Source organism: Kockovaella imperatae (genome assembly GCF_002102565.1).
Source record: "Kockovaella imperatae strain NRRL Y-17943 chromosome Unknown BD324scaffold_2, whole genome shotgun sequence".
In the NCBI taxonomy this organism is placed as follows: Eukaryota; Fungi; Basidiomycota; class Tremellomycetes; order Tremellales; family Cuniculitremaceae; genus Kockovaella; species Kockovaella imperatae.
Window position 1 is genome coordinate 1136897 of NW_019028942.1, and position 15606 is coordinate 1152502.

At 53.4% G+C, this 15606-nt stretch overlaps 6 protein-coding genes across 6 annotated transcripts; 3 read left to right on the forward strand and 3 right to left on the reverse strand.

The window, feature by feature from the left end:
- Nucleotides 1–101: 101 nt before the first annotated feature.
- On the reverse strand, nucleotides 102–4664 carry BD324DRAFT_667625 (cortical protein marker for cell polarity-domain-containing protein). Its single transcript, XM_022018923.1, has 3 exons — nucleotides 3739–4664; nucleotides 3478–3704; nucleotides 102–3445 (listed from the first exon to the last, which is right to left on the reverse strand). Exons 1-3 carry the CDS (start codon nucleotides 4638–4640, stop codon nucleotides 351–353), a joined length of 4224 nt encoding a protein of 1407 aa, XP_021873806.1. The 5' UTR covers nucleotides 4641–4664; the 3' UTR covers nucleotides 102–350.
- Nucleotides 4665–5349: 685 nt separating this feature from the next.
- BD324DRAFT_615978 (Pex19 protein) lies at nucleotides 5350–6543 on the forward strand. The gene is made up of 3 exons (XM_022014776.1): nucleotides 5350–6173; nucleotides 6211–6429; nucleotides 6467–6543. Exons 1-3 carry the CDS (start codon nucleotides 5577–5579, stop codon nucleotides 6509–6511), a joined length of 861 nt encoding a protein of 286 aa, XP_021873807.1. The 5' UTR covers nucleotides 5350–5576; the 3' UTR covers nucleotides 6512–6543.
- On the reverse strand, nucleotides 6519–10488 carry BD324DRAFT_644540 (hypothetical protein; the record flags this gene model as incomplete). The annotated part of the gene is made up of 7 exons (XM_022017594.1): nucleotides 10196–10488; nucleotides 9899–10159; nucleotides 9055–9864; nucleotides 6899–9019; nucleotides 6760–6852; nucleotides 6583–6722; nucleotides 6519–6546 (listed from the first exon to the last, which is right to left on the reverse strand). The coding sequence occupies exons 1-7, from the start codon at nucleotides 10457–10459 to the stop codon at nucleotides 6519–6521; spliced, it is 3717 nt and encodes a 1238-aa protein (XP_021873808.1). The 5' UTR covers nucleotides 10460–10488.
- A 139-nt stretch (nucleotides 10489–10627) lies between these two features.
- BD324DRAFT_615984 (eukaryotic rRNA processing protein EBP2-domain-containing protein) lies at nucleotides 10628–12264 on the forward strand. The gene is made up of 8 exons (XM_022014777.1): nucleotides 10628–10970; nucleotides 11070–11119; nucleotides 11159–11257; nucleotides 11294–11399; nucleotides 11438–11459; nucleotides 11495–11644; nucleotides 11684–11823; nucleotides 11862–12264. Exons 1-8 carry the CDS (start codon nucleotides 10643–10645, stop codon nucleotides 12008–12010), a joined length of 1044 nt encoding a protein of 347 aa, XP_021873809.1. The 5' UTR covers nucleotides 10628–10642; the 3' UTR covers nucleotides 12011–12264.
- Nucleotides 12265–12666: 402 nt separating this feature from the next.
- BD324DRAFT_615988 (hypothetical protein) lies at nucleotides 12667–13853 on the forward strand. Its single transcript, XM_022014778.1, has one exon. It carries the CDS (start codon nucleotides 12985–12987, stop codon nucleotides 13780–13782), a length of 798 nt encoding a protein of 265 aa, XP_021873810.1. The 5' UTR covers nucleotides 12667–12984; the 3' UTR covers nucleotides 13783–13853.
- A 2-nt stretch (nucleotides 13854–13855) lies between these two features.
- Nucleotides 13856–15572, reverse strand: BD324DRAFT_615990 (putative arginine biosynthesis-related protein). The gene is made up of 6 exons (XM_022014779.1): nucleotides 14477–15572; nucleotides 14356–14440; nucleotides 14287–14317; nucleotides 14014–14251; nucleotides 13952–13975; nucleotides 13856–13916 (listed from the first exon to the last, which is right to left on the reverse strand). Exons 1-6 carry the CDS (start codon nucleotides 15467–15469, stop codon nucleotides 13905–13907), a joined length of 1383 nt encoding a protein of 460 aa, XP_021873811.1. The 5' UTR covers nucleotides 15470–15572; the 3' UTR covers nucleotides 13856–13904.
- Between the last annotated feature and the right edge of the window lie 34 nt (nucleotides 15573–15606).

Here is a 15606-nt window from a genome sequence, read left to right on the forward strand (position 1 = left end):
GCAGCTGCGTGGGGTCATCAGGTGTGGGATCTGGTGAATGGGCATGTGAGTGCTTGGGATTTGTCCAATCAACCCTCTGCGACTTCGGATTCTCGGCACACTTTGCGACAAGGATACGCTGCCGTCTCATCTCACGGCCTCGCAATGCGAAGGGGTGGTCCACATCGCTCAGGATACCTCGCTGAAAGCTTGAAAAGTCGATCGACCTGAAACAGCAGACGATACGCCAGACTGTCACAAAGACTGTTTCCTCTTTGCTTCTAGATTTTTGTCAGCTTTCATCTGCCCCCATTCACCGCCTTTGACGAGTCGCGAGGAAAGCACACAACGCCCTCCCTGAGACGATCGCTCTAGGCCTCGCTCGACAAGATCATAGACACACGAAAGAGCTGCTGGGTCGAGAGACCCGGAGTGAACACTACCGTGTCAGAGCTGGCGCACGTCACAGGCAAAAACCTATTAGATGATGACATTATCATGATACACATTACCAAACTAAACGTCAGCCGATTTCTGCCCCGTCTGGACTCACCATAAGTAGCCGGAACCACACCCTCTCTCCCACTCGCTGGATCCCTCGCATACCACCACTCGTGACTTTGAACATCATCCAATATAATCACCCTCTGTCCCGCCTTCATACTCATCTCCCCAGGTTGAAGTTCTGGGCCCTCGAAATCGTATCGCATGGTCGTCTCGCGTCCCTCGTCCTCGTCGGCGTAGCTGGATGCATCGGATTCCCGCCGCTCCCTGTCAATGACGACTGGGCCACTGGGCGCAAGCGACTGCTCTAATGCCGCCTGCACATTGTCAAACACGTGTTGATGAGTTGACGATACGTCACTGTCCCTGTCCTTTTCAAACATTTCCTTTGGCGGCGGTCGATTACGCTCGCGTCGACGTTTGAGGCAGGCAAAGAGGAAGAAGAGGAGAATAAACAAGAGGATGAATCCCGTGGCCATGGCAATGGCAACGAGGACCACCAAACCCGTGGCCAAAAAGTGTTGCACGGAGAAGGAGAACGAGGGAGAGGACCAAAAGAGCGTCGAAGCAGTACCCAGTGTCCCCGCTGAAGTTGTCCCGACGAGATACGGTATCATTGTTGATCCATCGTATAATGCTGATGTGACATTGCCCTGGTTGTCAATGACCAAGTCGCCAGAGACCATTAGCATGCGATCGTTTTCGATTCCCCCCGAGGTGGCATACTCTTTTGACAGCGGGACGAACGCCAGCTGAGAGACGATCGACCCGGGAAGCAGGGACGAGTTTTGCTGGGCCCACGACTCGCCATTCCATTGTTGAAGATATGGCTCGTTGTCAGAGCCGAAGCCTGCGGCGAAAATATTACTGGCATTCTTGTCGTCCACGGCGACAGCCAACGCGGGCCCAGGCAATGTTCCAAGACCCGTCCAAGTCGAATTATCGAACGAGTAGCTGGCAACAAACGACACGTCACCCGAGGGCAGGACAAATGAACCCGCAATGATGACCGAGTCAAACTTTTCACCAGCAAAGTCAATGGCCCTCACTTCCCCACTCTGCAGACCTTGACCCGGTGTCGACCATTGTGCCTGCTGAGCGTCCCAGAGGCAAACCGCACTGCATCCGAGAGATCCAGCGTTGGTGAACGATCCCGCCACGACCACCGTATTTGTATCCATTCGTGTGCGAATTGCGTTGACCGAGACGGTTCCAGAGCCAGAGAGTTGCGACATGCCACCAGTATGCCATTTTTGATCCGACAGACTATACACGACGAGGTTTGACCCCACTCCAGTGACATTGACGTCAGTGCCGCCGATGTAGAGATCCGTTCCGATCACATTGAGCGCCTTGACGAGGCCACTGACAGATGGCGATGGTCCAGTCAACTGGGAATCGGCATAAAATCCGACACCAGAAACCGATCCAGCGGAAAAGTTCCCCCCGATGATGGTCACCAGCTCGCTAGCGTTGGACCAAAAAGCACCGGCGAGGATGGCAGGCGCCGCTGCCGTCGTGATCGGAATACTTGGCGCATCGGCTCTCTCATGGAGCCTTCGACGGATCGCAAAGGGATCGGCAAAACGGGTGAAGAACGATGTGGAGATGTGGGCAGTGGATCGCTTTGCCGGGCTGGCCTTACTCAACGTCCCGGTCGAAGCGAAATTGACATTGGCGAGGGAAGAAATGGTAGGCCCATTGGATCCTGTCGACAGCATTGCGATTCCATTGACGGCGTTGGCCGAGGATCCAGAGACTCTTCCCGCTAGCACTGTGTTCTCGCCACTAGCGACTGCGGTCGAAACATTTCCAAAAATCACCCCCGACGTGTTCCACTGAGATTGGTTCGTCTCCCATACCGCCAGGCCCCCTGTGGTCACGCTGTTACCCGAACTATTGACTGCTGTGAAGTTGCCGAGAACGACGAGGTTGGACCCAGAGACAACCAAGTCGGTGACAGGACCGTTGACTCCTCCGACCGACGACCAGCTCTGAGAGTCAGTATCCCACTTGGCCAGACCTTGCAAAGGCGTGCCGCCAGTCGCTGTAGCGGAGAAATTTCCTCCAAAGTAAATATCATTCCCCATGACGGCTGCTGCGTAGACGACCCCGTTGAGACCTTGATCCGCTAACGCATACGATTTGGTTCCATCGACAGCGACGACATTGCTGTAATTACCGCCGACCGTAAAGTTGCCACCGATATAGACCAAATTGCCACTCTGGACGATCGTGTTGATGGCAAATTCGTTTGACTCGCTCGACATGTTCAGGGCCATGTCAAGGGCAAACCCGAGGCGCGAGACCGATGTCTCGGAGGTGTTTGGCATGACGCTCGCCGCGTTGACTGCTGAAACATACTCGTAGACGCCGAAGGACACGGACACCGTTGTGTTGGTCATGCCCTTGGTCCCGTTGACAGCCTGACCTGCTGCCCTCGATGTCCCATTGCTAATATTGGTAAGATACAGGTCGACCGCTTCGGCAACTAGTATGTAGTTATCGCCCTGCACCGGCGCGGGATCGGCCGCCAATGACAGCGTAATGGTCGGACTGAACGAGCTGCTGGTCATGTCCACAGGCCCGGTGTAAATGAGCGTAAACGTGTCCTGCTCGACTGCCTCGGAGATGGTAGTCGTGTAAGTGAGGCCGCCCTCGACCGGCAAGACCTGTATCTCCACGGTTGTCCTGCCATCGCAGTCGCCTAGCGCTGTGCACCCGGGAATAACCATGTAAATGTCGTAGAACGCGGCGGCCCCGACAAAGGGGTAAAACGTTACAGACGGTCGGGTGGTTGAACCCGTCGGCACAGACGTCGTCACGTAGTAGACGTCAATGGCTGGTGCCGACTCTCTGTACACCTGAGTGGTCCAATTTCCAGTGTGCTGAGCCGAAGACGAGTTGCTGGGGCCGGGACACAATGGCTTGTTGGTGTTGGTCACGGCGGATCCAAAGGCGCCTGACGTCAGCTCTATTATCACATCGTCTCACCATCTGACAGCAGTTGGACACTGCTCAAACCGGCGCCTTGTCCCTGCCATTGTTTAAGATGAATTTTGAGCCCTGTTAGACTTAATGCGCCGCTGGTGAATGCAAAGTCCTGCGCTGACACGCTGGGATCGGTAGACAGAGGGCAGTTATCCGTACATGTCTGATTGTTGCCTGAAGCATCTTGATAGGTGAGCTCGATGACCGTGTCGTCGGGCGCGGCATTGATCCTGTCGTCAGCGATTGCCTTGGCGGACGACTCACGAAAAGACAGTTGTTCCTCTTCCCTCCACCAGCCCGTTAACCAATCTCGCCCCCGTCGCCCTCAGATAGTTGTATCCGACCACATCCACCTCAGCCTGTGAATTGTCCGCTGCAAGCCAAATGGCCTCGCCTGGGCATAACAGCACGTACGGATCGGAATATAAATGCTGCGTCGTCGTGGGAGCAGCCGTCACACTGATTTGATTGTACGGGTCGATATACCCGGTGAAGGGATAAGTGAGCGGCGTGAGGTAACCCGAGTGTCCCACAGTCAAGACGCTAGATGGTGCGGCTGGGATAGAAGTGATGTTGCCGAGGGTGGCATTGTTGGAAGTGTTGGAGGCAAAGGATGTGGTGAAGTTGCCTCCAAAATAGAGTGACCCGTTACTACTTGCCGAGATGGCATTGACGGGTCCGTTGAGCGAAGTGAATGGCACGGTCGACCAAGCGGACGACGAGGTGGACCAGAGAGCGACATGATCGGTAAAGTCACCCCCGGCCCAGACCTGCGACTGCGCCGAGTCACAGAACAACGTGTTGACGGGTCCATCGAGACCGTCTGAAAGGGCGGAAAAGGAATTCGAGGTGAAGGAATAGGAGGCAATGTTGGTCGCTGAGACACTCTCCACCGATGTAAAAGTACCGGCGAGGTACAAAGTGTTGGTGGAGTTGATCAAACAGACGGAGGATATGCTTCCACCAGCGTTTGTACTGCCCAAGACATGATAAGAACCATCTGCCTCTCGCATGAAAAGTGTATCAGCAGTGGTCGAAAAGGAGTGCGCTGAAGCATTGAGAGCAAAGGGAGAAGCATCGGACCAAAAGTCGAGTCCTGCGAATGACCCTCCTAATCCTACACTGCCCATCCGACTAAAGTCGACGGAGGGGAGTGAGCTGGCCATGGCGACGGATAGCGTAGGAGGGGTTGGAAATCGAGTCGCTGATTGAGAATGGAAAGATGTCTATAGCATGGTGCGTGCGATATTGATTGATTTTGGTGTTTGTGTCCGTTGGGATGATGATTAATGAAACGGTCACGTCTCGAGTTGCGCGGGTCTTGACTGTGTGACAGAGAGGCCTTGTCTGAGTCGACTTGAGAAGGGTACAGAATGAGTGTCGTTCAAAGGAATGAATACGAAGAGCAGCAAGATTGTTGGTTGTCGACAATAGGACAGGACAGGGGAGGCAGGCGAGTAGATGTTGAATTGGAGTGGTGATGATCCCTTTGGATGGGACACGGGTCTTTTTTTTAAAATTGGTTTTCTACACGCGTCTTTCGATGAAACAAACCTGGACTACTACTACCTACTACTGGCTACTTATGAGGGGAGTACAGAAGTTCCCGCTGCTGTCAAAAACGAACGCATAGATATCATCCGCGCGGCTTTGGGAGAGGGTATCTGCGGATGAGGCATGTCCCTATAGATCTCTAACCACAACGTGTCTACATGGCACCCGATCCCGACAATTATTATTGTTTGGTTATTAAAAGTGGCAAAAGGTTTCAGGGTTGATACTGGAGGATGCAAGCTCTTTTGCCACGTCATTAAGCTTGCCCCCCTTTGGGTGGCCCGGTATGTATTTACCCGGTCACTTCTTTCAATCTTTCAATTCTTATCGTTGACACACCCCATGTCGAGCCCTTCGAAAGTGTATAGAGATAGAGACACGGGGCACGAGTCGGACGATGACGATGTGGACGGACTCGATGGTGAGTCAGAGTGATCGGAGCTCTAGGCTGAATATATGGAGATGTCCTCGCCTCGTTCAATGCGCCGAGCCCAGCGAGACCCACCGCTGGACCGTCCAAATCGCGTACCTCTTCTTCGCTTGGGCCAATGATAGAAAAGGAGGACGACGACGACGGCGAAGATTTCGACGAATCCCTAGCGCAAGGTATGGAATCGCTCTTGCTTCAATTGGCCGGCTCCAACCCACCCGGTCCGATGCCAGATAAAGCCACAAAGACAGGACCAATCGAGACCCCATCGCCGCCGCCCCGACCTTGGGAAGGAGGGATGAGTCCAGAGGAAGAAGAAAAAGCCTGGCAAAAGGCCATCGAGATGATGTTATCGGGTGAAGGTTTGGAAGCGCTAGGTCTGGACAAGAACCAAAATGCCGAAGCGGGTCCCAGTCAGCCTCCAACTCCAGCTTCAGCCTCAGCTCCTGCTCCTGCTCCTGCTCGTCCCCCCAACCCAAGCTTCGATGACACAATCCGACAAACCATGGAACAGCTCAAATCTGCAGGTTCAAACACCAAAACATCCGACGACGCCACATTAGCCGCTCTTCTTGCTCAGCTCGGTTCGGACCCCTCTGCTCTGGATGGATTAGGCGACGGCGATGACGAGCTCGGTGGTCTATTAGACGGAATGATGGCTCAGTTGATGACCCGTGAAGTGCTCGAGGACCCCATGGTGGAGCTCGCCTCAAAAGTGAGTAGTGCTCGGATCCTGTCCCCGCTGATCTCAGTACCCCGGATACCTCGCTTCTCCACCTGCTGGAGTCACCCCGTCCGAGTTGGAAAAGTATCGCAAACAGTCTGCCCTTGTCGATACAATCGTCAAGACATTCAAAAAACCAGACTTCAACGACGACAAGGACGGGAGAGAGATAGCACGACTCGTGGGAGAGATGCAGGATCTCGGTGGACCGCCAAAAGAGATCATGGGAGATTTACCCGAGGGCTTTGTGAGTATCCATCCTGCAGCGGCTGAACTAATGACAGGACCTTGGAGCCTTGGGCGGGGACGAAGCATGCACCATCATGTAATTACATACTACTCTGCATCGCCATACATCCGAACGCTGTCGATCAGCTTGGGCACGTCCATATCCACTCACGCAATGTTCATCGCTTGAAGCTCCTGGAACAATAGCTTTGCCGCGTAGGGGATGTACACTTGAGAAATCTGTGTCGAATTTCGACAGACTGAGCAGTGAAACTCTTGCTTTTTGAGATTGGCAATGGCCATGAGTCCACACTGCGGGTCAGCGAGCGTCTACTGACAAAAGGCTCACCTGATCACACACGTGGATCCTAAAACCGTCCGATGAATCGTACATTCGCTCCTTGAGGAACCCAGCAATGCCGTGAGAGATCATACAATCACGCTGCACGTATAAGTGTCGCTCGGCTGCGCATCGCTTCGTCGCTCACCTCCATTTCCCCGAACCGCAAACCTCCATCCCTACTCCTACCCTCCACGGGCTGCCGCGTCAAGATCTGCAAAGGCCCTCTCGCTCTCGCATGAATCTTGTCTTCCACCATATGCTTTAATCGTTGATAATATGTCGGTCCAAAGTAGATCTGAGCCTGGAGTTTCCTCCCCGTGTGACCATGATACATCACTTCCAAACCTCGGCTTTGGAATCCCCTCGCGCGGAGCATCTTGGACACAGCTTCGACCGTCACCGCGTCGTGGAACGGGGTCGCGTCTCCCTCTTGACCAATCTGAGTGGCCAATTTTGACATGAGACATTCGACCAAGTGACCGATTGTCATTCGAGACGGGATAGCATGGGGGTTGATGATGATATCCGGAGTGATGCCCTCCGCACTAAACGGCATGTCCTCTTGTCGGTAGGTAATTCCAATCGTACCCTTTTGACCATGTCGTGAGGCAAACTTGTCTCCGATCTGAGGCACACGAGTCGATCGAATACGAATCTTGACAAACTTGTTGCCCTCTCCGTTGGTCGAAATCATGACCTGATCCACAACACCTTGCTCGGTGGATTTGAGAGGCGTCGACACATCTCGCTTTTGATGTAACTGGGTGCGTTGTCCCAACTCCTCACTGTCAGGCGGTAACGGGGCCGTCTTGCCAATAATTATATCGTCGCCATTGACGTTGGTCGCCGGTGCGATCAACCCATCGGCATCGAGTTTGGCATACCGATCACTCGATCCATGCTTCATCCTCAATGTATCGCTTCGATCAGGCTTTTCAATCGTCTCTGTTTTCTCTAGTCCCTTGGTCTGCTCTGTATCCGTGTAGGATCGATAATACAACGATCTGAACAGACCGCGGTCGATAGAACTCTGATTCATAATGACGGAATCTTCCTGATTGTATCCCGAGTAGCACATGATGGCGACAATGGCATTTTGTCCTGCTGGCAGGTCGGAGAATTTGAGATACTTCATCGATTGCGTCGTAGCGAGCGGTTTCTGGGGGTAATATAGCACATTGGCCATCGTGTCCATGCGCAGTTGATAGTTTGTCAGATGAATGCCCATGGCTTGTTTGCCCATGGCCGATTGATACGTGTTTCGAGGCGATTGATTGTGATCAGGGAAAGGAATGATGGATCCACAAACGCCGAGAATCATCGAAGGGTGGATCTCCATGTGCGTGTAGTTCTGAGACCAATTGGTGCTCTTGACTCGAGCCGCAGGGTCAAACGATTCCATATTGTGAGCCGCTCGCGCCTTGACCAGCTCCTCTCTGCCCGTCATGACCCGCGCATTGTCGAGATCCTCGGCCGACATGGCTATGAGAATCGTTTCCTCTTCTGCCGCGTCGACATATTCCACGACACCCGTGCTGAGCAACTCGTCAAATGCCTCACGACCGCCATTAGGGTTGGCCGCCCCATCCTCGGACAACATGGCGTCCTCTATTCTGTCCACATCGGCTTTGGTCAGTTTGAGCGTCTGTGTTGCCTCGTCGACGATGAACAATGGCCGACACACCCTCCCAGCGTCCGTACACAGTCTGAGCTCGCGCTCTCGAATGTCTCGCACGATGGACACTTCGTCCTTTAGCTGACCCCCTCGACGCATCTGCAAGAGGTTCTGGTGCAATGTCGGCGCATCGCGATGGATTCCCATCCACACACCATTGACGAACACCTTGGTCGCTGTCGGCGCGGCGATGTATTCTGACTGATCTTCCAAACCCCATTCCTCCAAGAATTCCATGATAGGGGCAGAGGGCGAACCAACCGACACGTACGACATGAGAGCCATGTTTTTGACCAGTCCACATGCAGCACCTTCCGGCGTCTCGGCGGGACACACCATGCCCCAGTGTGTATTGTGCAACTGTCGCGGCTTGGTGGCCTTGCTTCCTCGATCAATCGGTGTGTTGGAGCGACGCAAATGGGACAGAGTGGAGGCGTAGGTGTACCGGTTGAGTACCTGGGACACACCCACACGATGTGTGTTGGATCCCGTGGGCCAGTTGCCCGTACTGATGGCTGTACGAAACCCATTCGTGATGATGTCTGGTTTGATAGCAGTAGTCAAGGAAAACTCTTTGTTGGTGGAGATGCACTAAAGTCAGCTCGGTATGCCGCCCTCTTGCTCACCTTTTGCAACTCATCCCTGATCCGCTTGGTGAACCTGTAGAACAATTGTCGGAACAGGTTCGCCAACAGCGGACCCGCCAGATCTATCCGCTTGTTCCCAAAGTGATCCCTGTCGTCCAGCTCTCGCCTCCCTAATGTCGCCTGACACAGTCTTGACACCATGTGTCCGAGGAAATACGCCTTTTTCGACTCGAAGCCTTCGCTGGTTGACACGTGCGGCAGTAGCTCCATCTGTAACACGTCGAATGCCGCTCGCATACGCTGCGCCCTGGTCCCTCCCTCGTTCTGTCCTCGTCGACCAATGAAATCCAACGCGCCGTCTCGATCCTGCACCGCGAACGCATCCTCGATACTCGGTTGCAGCATCTCCAACATGGCCGTGTCGTCTTCGTCGAAACAGATGTGATTGAGCACATCCCGATCCGGAACGATCCCTAGGGCCCTGAATACAATGACGAGAGGGATATCCACTTTGATCTTTGGTATCTTCACTTTGATAGTCGGTCCGCCTCCTGTCATGCCTCCTTTCCGATCTCCTCGGGGATACAACCTCACCTCCATTTCTGAAATTTTGGCCGTCTTTTCAACCTGACTCGTGACTGTGGAGTAGAAGGTGAAGCCAGACGTCGTGGCCTTTTTGAACGTGTAGACATTGTTGAAAGCCATACGTTCTTGACCAATGAGCACCTTTTCCGATCCCTTGACGACGAAGTAGCCACCAGAATCGTAAGAACATTCGCCGACTTTGGCGTACTGGTCGGATGGAAGTTTGTCGAGAATACAGTGGGTAGATCCGACCATAATGGGGAGCTGCCATGAGTTCAGAGCCTACTGGTCATCTCACCTTGCCTATAAAGATCTTCTCTGACGCCGTCCCTATCTCATTCCCATACTCATCCACTGCCGGTTGCCAATCGGCTTCTATCGGGTCCTCACTCCCTCCAGCCGTCAACACGCGACGTGACACGTCGATATACAGCGCAGACGAGTACGTCAAATTCCTCAATCTCGCCTCGTTGGGAAACAGTGCCTGCGTATGACCGTCCGCCTCTGTCATGGTCGGACGAGCGAGATAAATCTGCCCAAACTCAATCTCATGTCGCCGCTGCTTGTCAGCTTTGAGGTCTAGCGGTCATCTCACCGTTTCGTCATTCGCCAAGCCCGTATACTGGTCGTGCTGATCCAGCGTCAACAATCTCCGTTCATCGACAATCTCCTGCATAGTATTGTCGACAAACTCGTTGAACGACGCCGTCTGTTGCCTGACCAATCCATTCTCGCCGATATACCCAGAGATGACCGTCCAATAATCTTCATAACTCAGTAATTGGGAGTTATCATACTCCTCCTCCTCCGCCCCGCCGTACTCTGGTGACCCATACCCGTTGGACGGACCGGCTTCCATGGTGTATGGCGGACGCGGTAGAGACGTTGAATGCAAAGGGGATCCCAAGGTGGCAAGGATGGATGAATATCGCCGAAATGTGCTTGTGGCAGCTTTGACCGGGCGGCGAGTTCCGCTGTGTGTCTGGCTAGATTTTCAGAATTTTAGCAGGCAGGCATGCATGCATCTGTTGAACATCACACGATGGCAGGTCTCAGCAAGAAGGAAGCTAGAAAGCAGAGTAAGGGCAAGGGCAAGGCCAGGGCGGTACCGATGGCAAAGACGAAGAAGTTGGAGTCTGAAGAGGAGTGGATCAGCGAGATTCAGGAGCTGGACTCGCTCGACTCCGAGGATATCGACAGCGAGGATGATGAGGAGAATGAGGGAGTCAGTGAGAAGGGACTGGCCAGGTTGATGGAGCTGGTCAGCGAGGAGGACTTGGACGAGTTCGATAAGGCTCGTCTGGGAATGGCGGACGAAGATGAGGAGGACGAAGAGGAGGATGAGGGAGATGAGGACGAAGATGAGGAAGACGAGGAAGATGAGGAAGACGAGGAAGACGAGGAAGACGAGGAAGACGAGGAAGACGAGGAAGACGAGGAAGACGAGGAAGACGAGGAAGATGAGGAAGACGAGGAAGATGAGGAGGATGAGGAGGATGCCGATGAAGCTGCCATCCAGGTATTTGTGGCTCGTCCCGCCAGCACTGACACCCCTTAGAGCGCTGCCGTCGCCGCCCCCGTGGATCTCGAAGAGGTCGACTCGGACGCATCCATGGAAGACGCCATACCTGTTCAAAAGGTCCTCACGAACAACAAGGTGAGTCAGACTTGGTCTTACTCCGCTGACCTATAGCCCGGTATGAAGCTCCTAAGAGAGCAGATCAATGTGACTTTGCTTCCTTGGAAAGAGCACTTGACGTTGTCCAGCAAAGCCACGGTCGATGTCGACCCGTCTGATGGTGAGATTCTTTCTGGTGGGGCTGGGGCTGACGTCAAGACCTGCAACGCGAGATGGCATTGTACGTCTCGTTTGAAGACTCCTGCTGACCTGTAGCTACAAGATCGCCCTTGATCAAGTCCCGATCGCTCGCAAGCTCTGTTCTAAGCATGATATCCCCTTTTCCCGACCCAATGATTATTACGCCGAGATGGTCAAATCAGATGAACACATGGAACGAGTCAGGACCAAATTGGTCGAGGAGGCGTAAGTGAAGTTTACCTCACTCCCGCTAACTTTCTGCAGCACTCACATCAAAAAGTCTGAAGCTGCGAAAAAGCAGCGAGACTTGAAAAAGTTTGGCAAGCAGATTCAACAGGAGAAACTCAAGCAACGCGAAATGGACAAGAAGAGCTTTACAGAGCGTATGCACGGGATCAAGAGGAGTGAGTGTGTGGCGTAGAGCTTGACTGAAAATGGTCAGAACGCAAGGACGGGATGGAATTGGGTGATGAAGACGACGAGTTTGGTATTCAAGTGGACGAGGCGGTCGATGAGGATACTGGCAGGTCCAATGGTCGTGCTGGGGGTCAAAAGGGCAAGGTGGGTGCAAAAGGCTGTCGACACGGTTGACCGCCTTCAGATGCCTCGCCGCGCTCGGGATGCTAAATATTCCCTCGGGGGTGGAGGTCGGAGGTCGAAACAAAACACAAAGGAGAGTTCGAACGATTTCCCGGGCTGGAATTCGACCGGTGGCAAGGGTGGCAAGAAGGGAAAGCCCAAGGGTGGATCGGCAAAGAACAGACCTGGCAAAGCGAGACGAAGGGCGGGCAAGTAGCCCAGAGGGGGGTGGGGGGTTCTCATCTATGCATAGCGTAGCGTGACATGCCATCACCATTGCTGGCTTTCCAACCTACCCTTCTACTCACCCACTTGAAGGTTTCGAGAAGCTCAAGTCTTCTTAGCTCCCTTCATCGGTCGGACCATACATTGTCCGTCGACTTTCCAAGAGTCGGAGTCCATGCCCATTTTTTTGAAACGTCTGCTGAGGTTCAAATTTGAATGTCCGCCTAGGTAATGGCGACGTATAAGAATACAGAGTGGTCTTCCTTTCCATGTAGCGACTATCTTCAAGTGGCAAGACAGACCCACACACGCATCATCAACAACACACGCCGCCCAGGATCTTCGAAGTGTGCCACGACGCCACTTTCTGCAAAGTGCCAAGCCCGAAACTACCATAAGGGATCCACCGATCTCGACGCATTATCTCATCATCAGGTCAAAGAAATTTCAACTCCTGCAATTGATAACCTTCTTGGGACTGGCTAGACATCCCATCCAGACCGCTCATCACTCCACTTTCTCTCGCCGCCATTCTCTCAACCGTCACTCCAAAGCCCTTCCTCCCCAATCCATTCCCGCCAGCCAATCCCATTCGTTGCATCCCCCCAAAAGCCAAAAAAATTCCCATCGGGAAAAGCCTATTTGGGACCCACTTCGACTTGAAAAGCAAAAAAGGGCTCATCCACTCACTCAGTCAACTGAATCAGCTTTCCTCAATCTTTCTCAATCTCACAGCGCTGTGTCTAAGCTCATATCATTGCATGGTCAACAACAATCGCTCTGATCAACCTCAATCCATGCTCGTCTCACCACATCATCAACCCCTGTTCAACCCACAACATCATGCCAGCGCACACGTTGTTGCTGGTCTCAACGCACCTTCCTATACATCATCTCGACATGTCTCTAGCTTTGGGGGAGCCCATTTCTGTGCTTCACCTGTAGAACAGGTTCAACAGGTTCAACATGGTCAACCGAGTCAATCGCCTTCCTCCTGCTCGAGGCCGATGTTAAGACCCACTCAATATTGTTCTGCACCCCCTTCATCCTGCTCCACGCCGACGGGTCACCCTACCCTCACTTCAGGACCAAGTATTCAGCCGCACGCTCAAGGCACTCCTATCCCTTCTACCCACTCACATCCTTCCTCACCAACATGTTCACTCTCTCCTCGATCATTCTTCTCAAAATGCCCTGGATCATTGAAACGCTCCACCACGATGCCTCAGAAGAAACCCACTCGTTCAACCCTGGAGAAGCGATCTGCCGTTCAACTCTCCCTAGAGCTCAAAGTAGAAAAAGCGAAAGGCTTCCTCGTCATCCCTCTTGGCCGACCTCCACCCCCCGCTCCTCCTAGTAGTCCAATTCTTGCCCCTGCTGCTCCCCTCGACGCCTACAAGCTCGAAGCCCTGGGTCAGTCTCAATGGGATGAAATCAGTTCGGCTCCAGTGATCCCCGAGATCATGCCAACGGACTATTTCGGGGGATGGGAGACCAAGCTGGACGCTCAGGAATGGGTCGAACATCCAGCTCAGTCCATGGATGTTGACCTTCACTAGCCCGAGCAGGGATTTCGGTTGTATTTAGCACTCGTTGGGTTTACGCGACGGCATCCACCATATGTAGCACTAGCTCACATCTATTCATATGCATCATGTCATTTATATCTATCTATGTCGATCTAGCTGCGGTACTGTTCTGTCAGTGGTATAGAAGACTGACACTTACACTTCCATTGATGGTCACGTAGTCCTGACGTCCGTCAACTCACACCTCGTGCTCTTACTCACATGACTGAAATCACAGGTCCACACTTTTACCTCCTCACTGCCACAGCCTAGATCTACCACTATCTCAATGTCCTCTTGGTTCAATACCTCTTTAGCCCGGGTCTCGTCGATGTCTTGCTCCGGCTCGCCGTTGGTTAACACTTTGAAAGGGGTGGTATCTGTCATTGAGGACGGAGGCTGGAACGCGACAGAGACAGACGTAGGAGAGATGGTCGACTCGGCATCAGGCGAGTACCCGCTGATCGTGAGTGACTATCTCTGACGTACACTTACACAGCGCAGAGGATACGTCCCCAGTTGGCATCTATGATCAGAGGCCTTGTGGTGGATATTTTGACTCACCCTCGCCATACATTGCCGTTTTAACCAAAGGAGACGAGGCGATCGTTCGAGCGACTTTCGTGGCCATCTCGTATGTCGCCGCACCCTGACATCAACTACGAATTGGAGAGTTTGTACCCACCTTGACCCGGACCGTCACAAATTTGGTGGCCCCTTCACCATCCCTTACGACCAACTGGGCCAACTCCTCGGCCAATGACCTCAGCTCGTCTCTGAAAATCTTGTATCCAGCCGGATCCGTTTTCTCGTCCAGCTCGACAGCCGACTGAGACGCGGCACCATTTGCAAAGCATAAAATCGTATCATTCGTCGACATATCCCCATCGACAGTGATTGAGTTGAAGCTTCGATCGACGGCATATTGCAGAGCGCTCTGTAAGGTCTTTGGCTCTACAGCGGCGTCCGTCGCAATGACGCCCAGGAGCGTTGCGTGAGGCGGAGGTGGCGGACCCATGGATGGAGCGATCATTCCTGCACCCTTGTCGATCCCGACCATCCGGATCGTCTGACCATTGAGCTGGAACTCCCTCGTCCGTAACTTGGGAAACGTGTCCGTCGTCATAAATGCCAGGGCCAGATTAGACCAAGACTCAGAAGTCGACTCGAGATTAGAAGTAAGCGTAGGAATAGCGTGTTCAATGTTTTCAATCGGGACTTGTTGGCCAATGACCCCAGTCGACATGACCAGCGTCCCTTCATTAGACTGCAATCCCTCTGTGACTCCTTTTGACATTCTCCAAGCGTTCTCCAATCCTTGCTTTCCAGTGACCGCATTGGCACATCCAGAATTCATGATCAGTCCTCCAGCCCGTCCGCCAGAGGAATGCAACAGGTCCGCCGTCACAGTCACCGGCGCAGCTTTGAAAACGTTCCGCGTCATGCATGCCGCTGCAGAGGTTGGTCGATTCGATGTCGAAGCGAGTAGGCCTAGATCCAAAGCCCCCTTGACCTTTTTGATCCCTGCGTGAGTTGAGGCCACGGCGAAGGCCTTGGGAAAGGCCTCAGCAGGATAGATTCGAACATGATGGTCCTTGTTTGGCGTGGCCAGAGACGCAGAAATGTGAAAGGAGCGAGAGGATACGGCTCTCAGCGAGCTGGAGGGCGTCGGTGGCATAGTATCTCGCCTCCTGTTGCGAAGTTGTCATGGACCAGACAGCTCTCATGGTCTCGCGGTCGGTATGGCGACGATCTTATCGTCGCGGCGATCGCCGCCGTCTGCGTAAGATTTACGAGAGGCAAGAAAGCTTGACT

What these genes read in the sequence shown, in the direction of transcription:
- BD324DRAFT_615978 (XM_022014776.1), top strand. Translation starts at nt 5,577, where the DNA reads ATGATAGAAAAGGAGGACGACGACGACGGCGAAGATTTCGACGAATCC. An exon ending in TGGTGGAGCTCGCCTCAAAA is followed by an intron (nt 6,174 to 6,210) that starts GTGAGTAGTGCT and finishes CGCTGATCTCAG; the next exon opens with TACCCCGGATACCTCGCTTC. An exon ending in GAGATTTACCCGAGGGCTTT is followed by an intron (nt 6,430 to 6,466) that starts GTGAGTATCCAT and finishes AACTAATGACAG; the next exon opens with GACCTTGGAGCCTTGGGCGG.
- BD324DRAFT_615988 (XM_022014778.1), top strand. Translation starts at nt 12,985, where the DNA reads ATGGTCAACAACAATCGCTCTGATCAACCTCAATCCATGCTCGTCTCA.
- BD324DRAFT_615984 (XM_022014777.1), top strand. Translation starts at nt 10,643, where the DNA reads ATGGCAGGTCTCAGCAAGAAGGAAGCTAGAAAGCAGAGTAAGGGCAAG. An exon ending in AGGTCCTCACGAACAACAAG is followed by an intron (nt 11,258 to 11,293) that starts GTGAGTCAGACT and finishes GCTGACCTATAG; the next exon opens with CCCGGTATGAAGCTCCTAAG. An exon ending in TATGCACGGGATCAAGAGGA is followed by an intron (nt 11,824 to 11,861) that starts GTGAGTGTGTGG and finishes GAAAATGGTCAG; the next exon opens with AACGCAAGGACGGGATGGAA.
- BD324DRAFT_667625 (XM_022018923.1), bottom strand. Translation starts at nt 4,640, where the DNA reads ATGGCCAGCTCACTCCCCTCCGTCGACTTTAGTCGGATGGGCAGTGTA. An exon ending in AGAGGAACAACTGTCTTTTC is followed by an intron (nt 3,705 to 3,738) that starts GTGAGTCGTCCG and finishes CGCTGACGACAG; the next exon opens with GATCAATGCCGCGCCCGACG. An exon ending in TGTCCAACTGCTGTCAGATG is followed by an intron (nt 3,446 to 3,477) that starts GTGAGACGATGT and finishes AGCTGACGTCAG; the next exon opens with GCGCCTTTGGATCCGCCGTG.
- BD324DRAFT_615990 (XM_022014779.1), bottom strand. Translation starts at nt 15,469, where the DNA reads ATGCCACCGACGCCCTCCAGCTCGCTGAGAGCCGTATCCTCTCGCTCC. An exon ending in TTGTGACGGTCCGGGTCAAG is followed by an intron (nt 14,441 to 14,476) that starts GTGGGTACAAAC and finishes AGTTGATGTCAG; the next exon opens with GGTGCGGCGACATACGAGAT. An exon ending in GGACCTGTGATTTCAGTCAT is followed by an intron (nt 13,976 to 14,013) that starts GTGAGTAAGAGC and finishes GACGGACGTCAG; the next exon opens with GACTACGTGACCATCAATGG.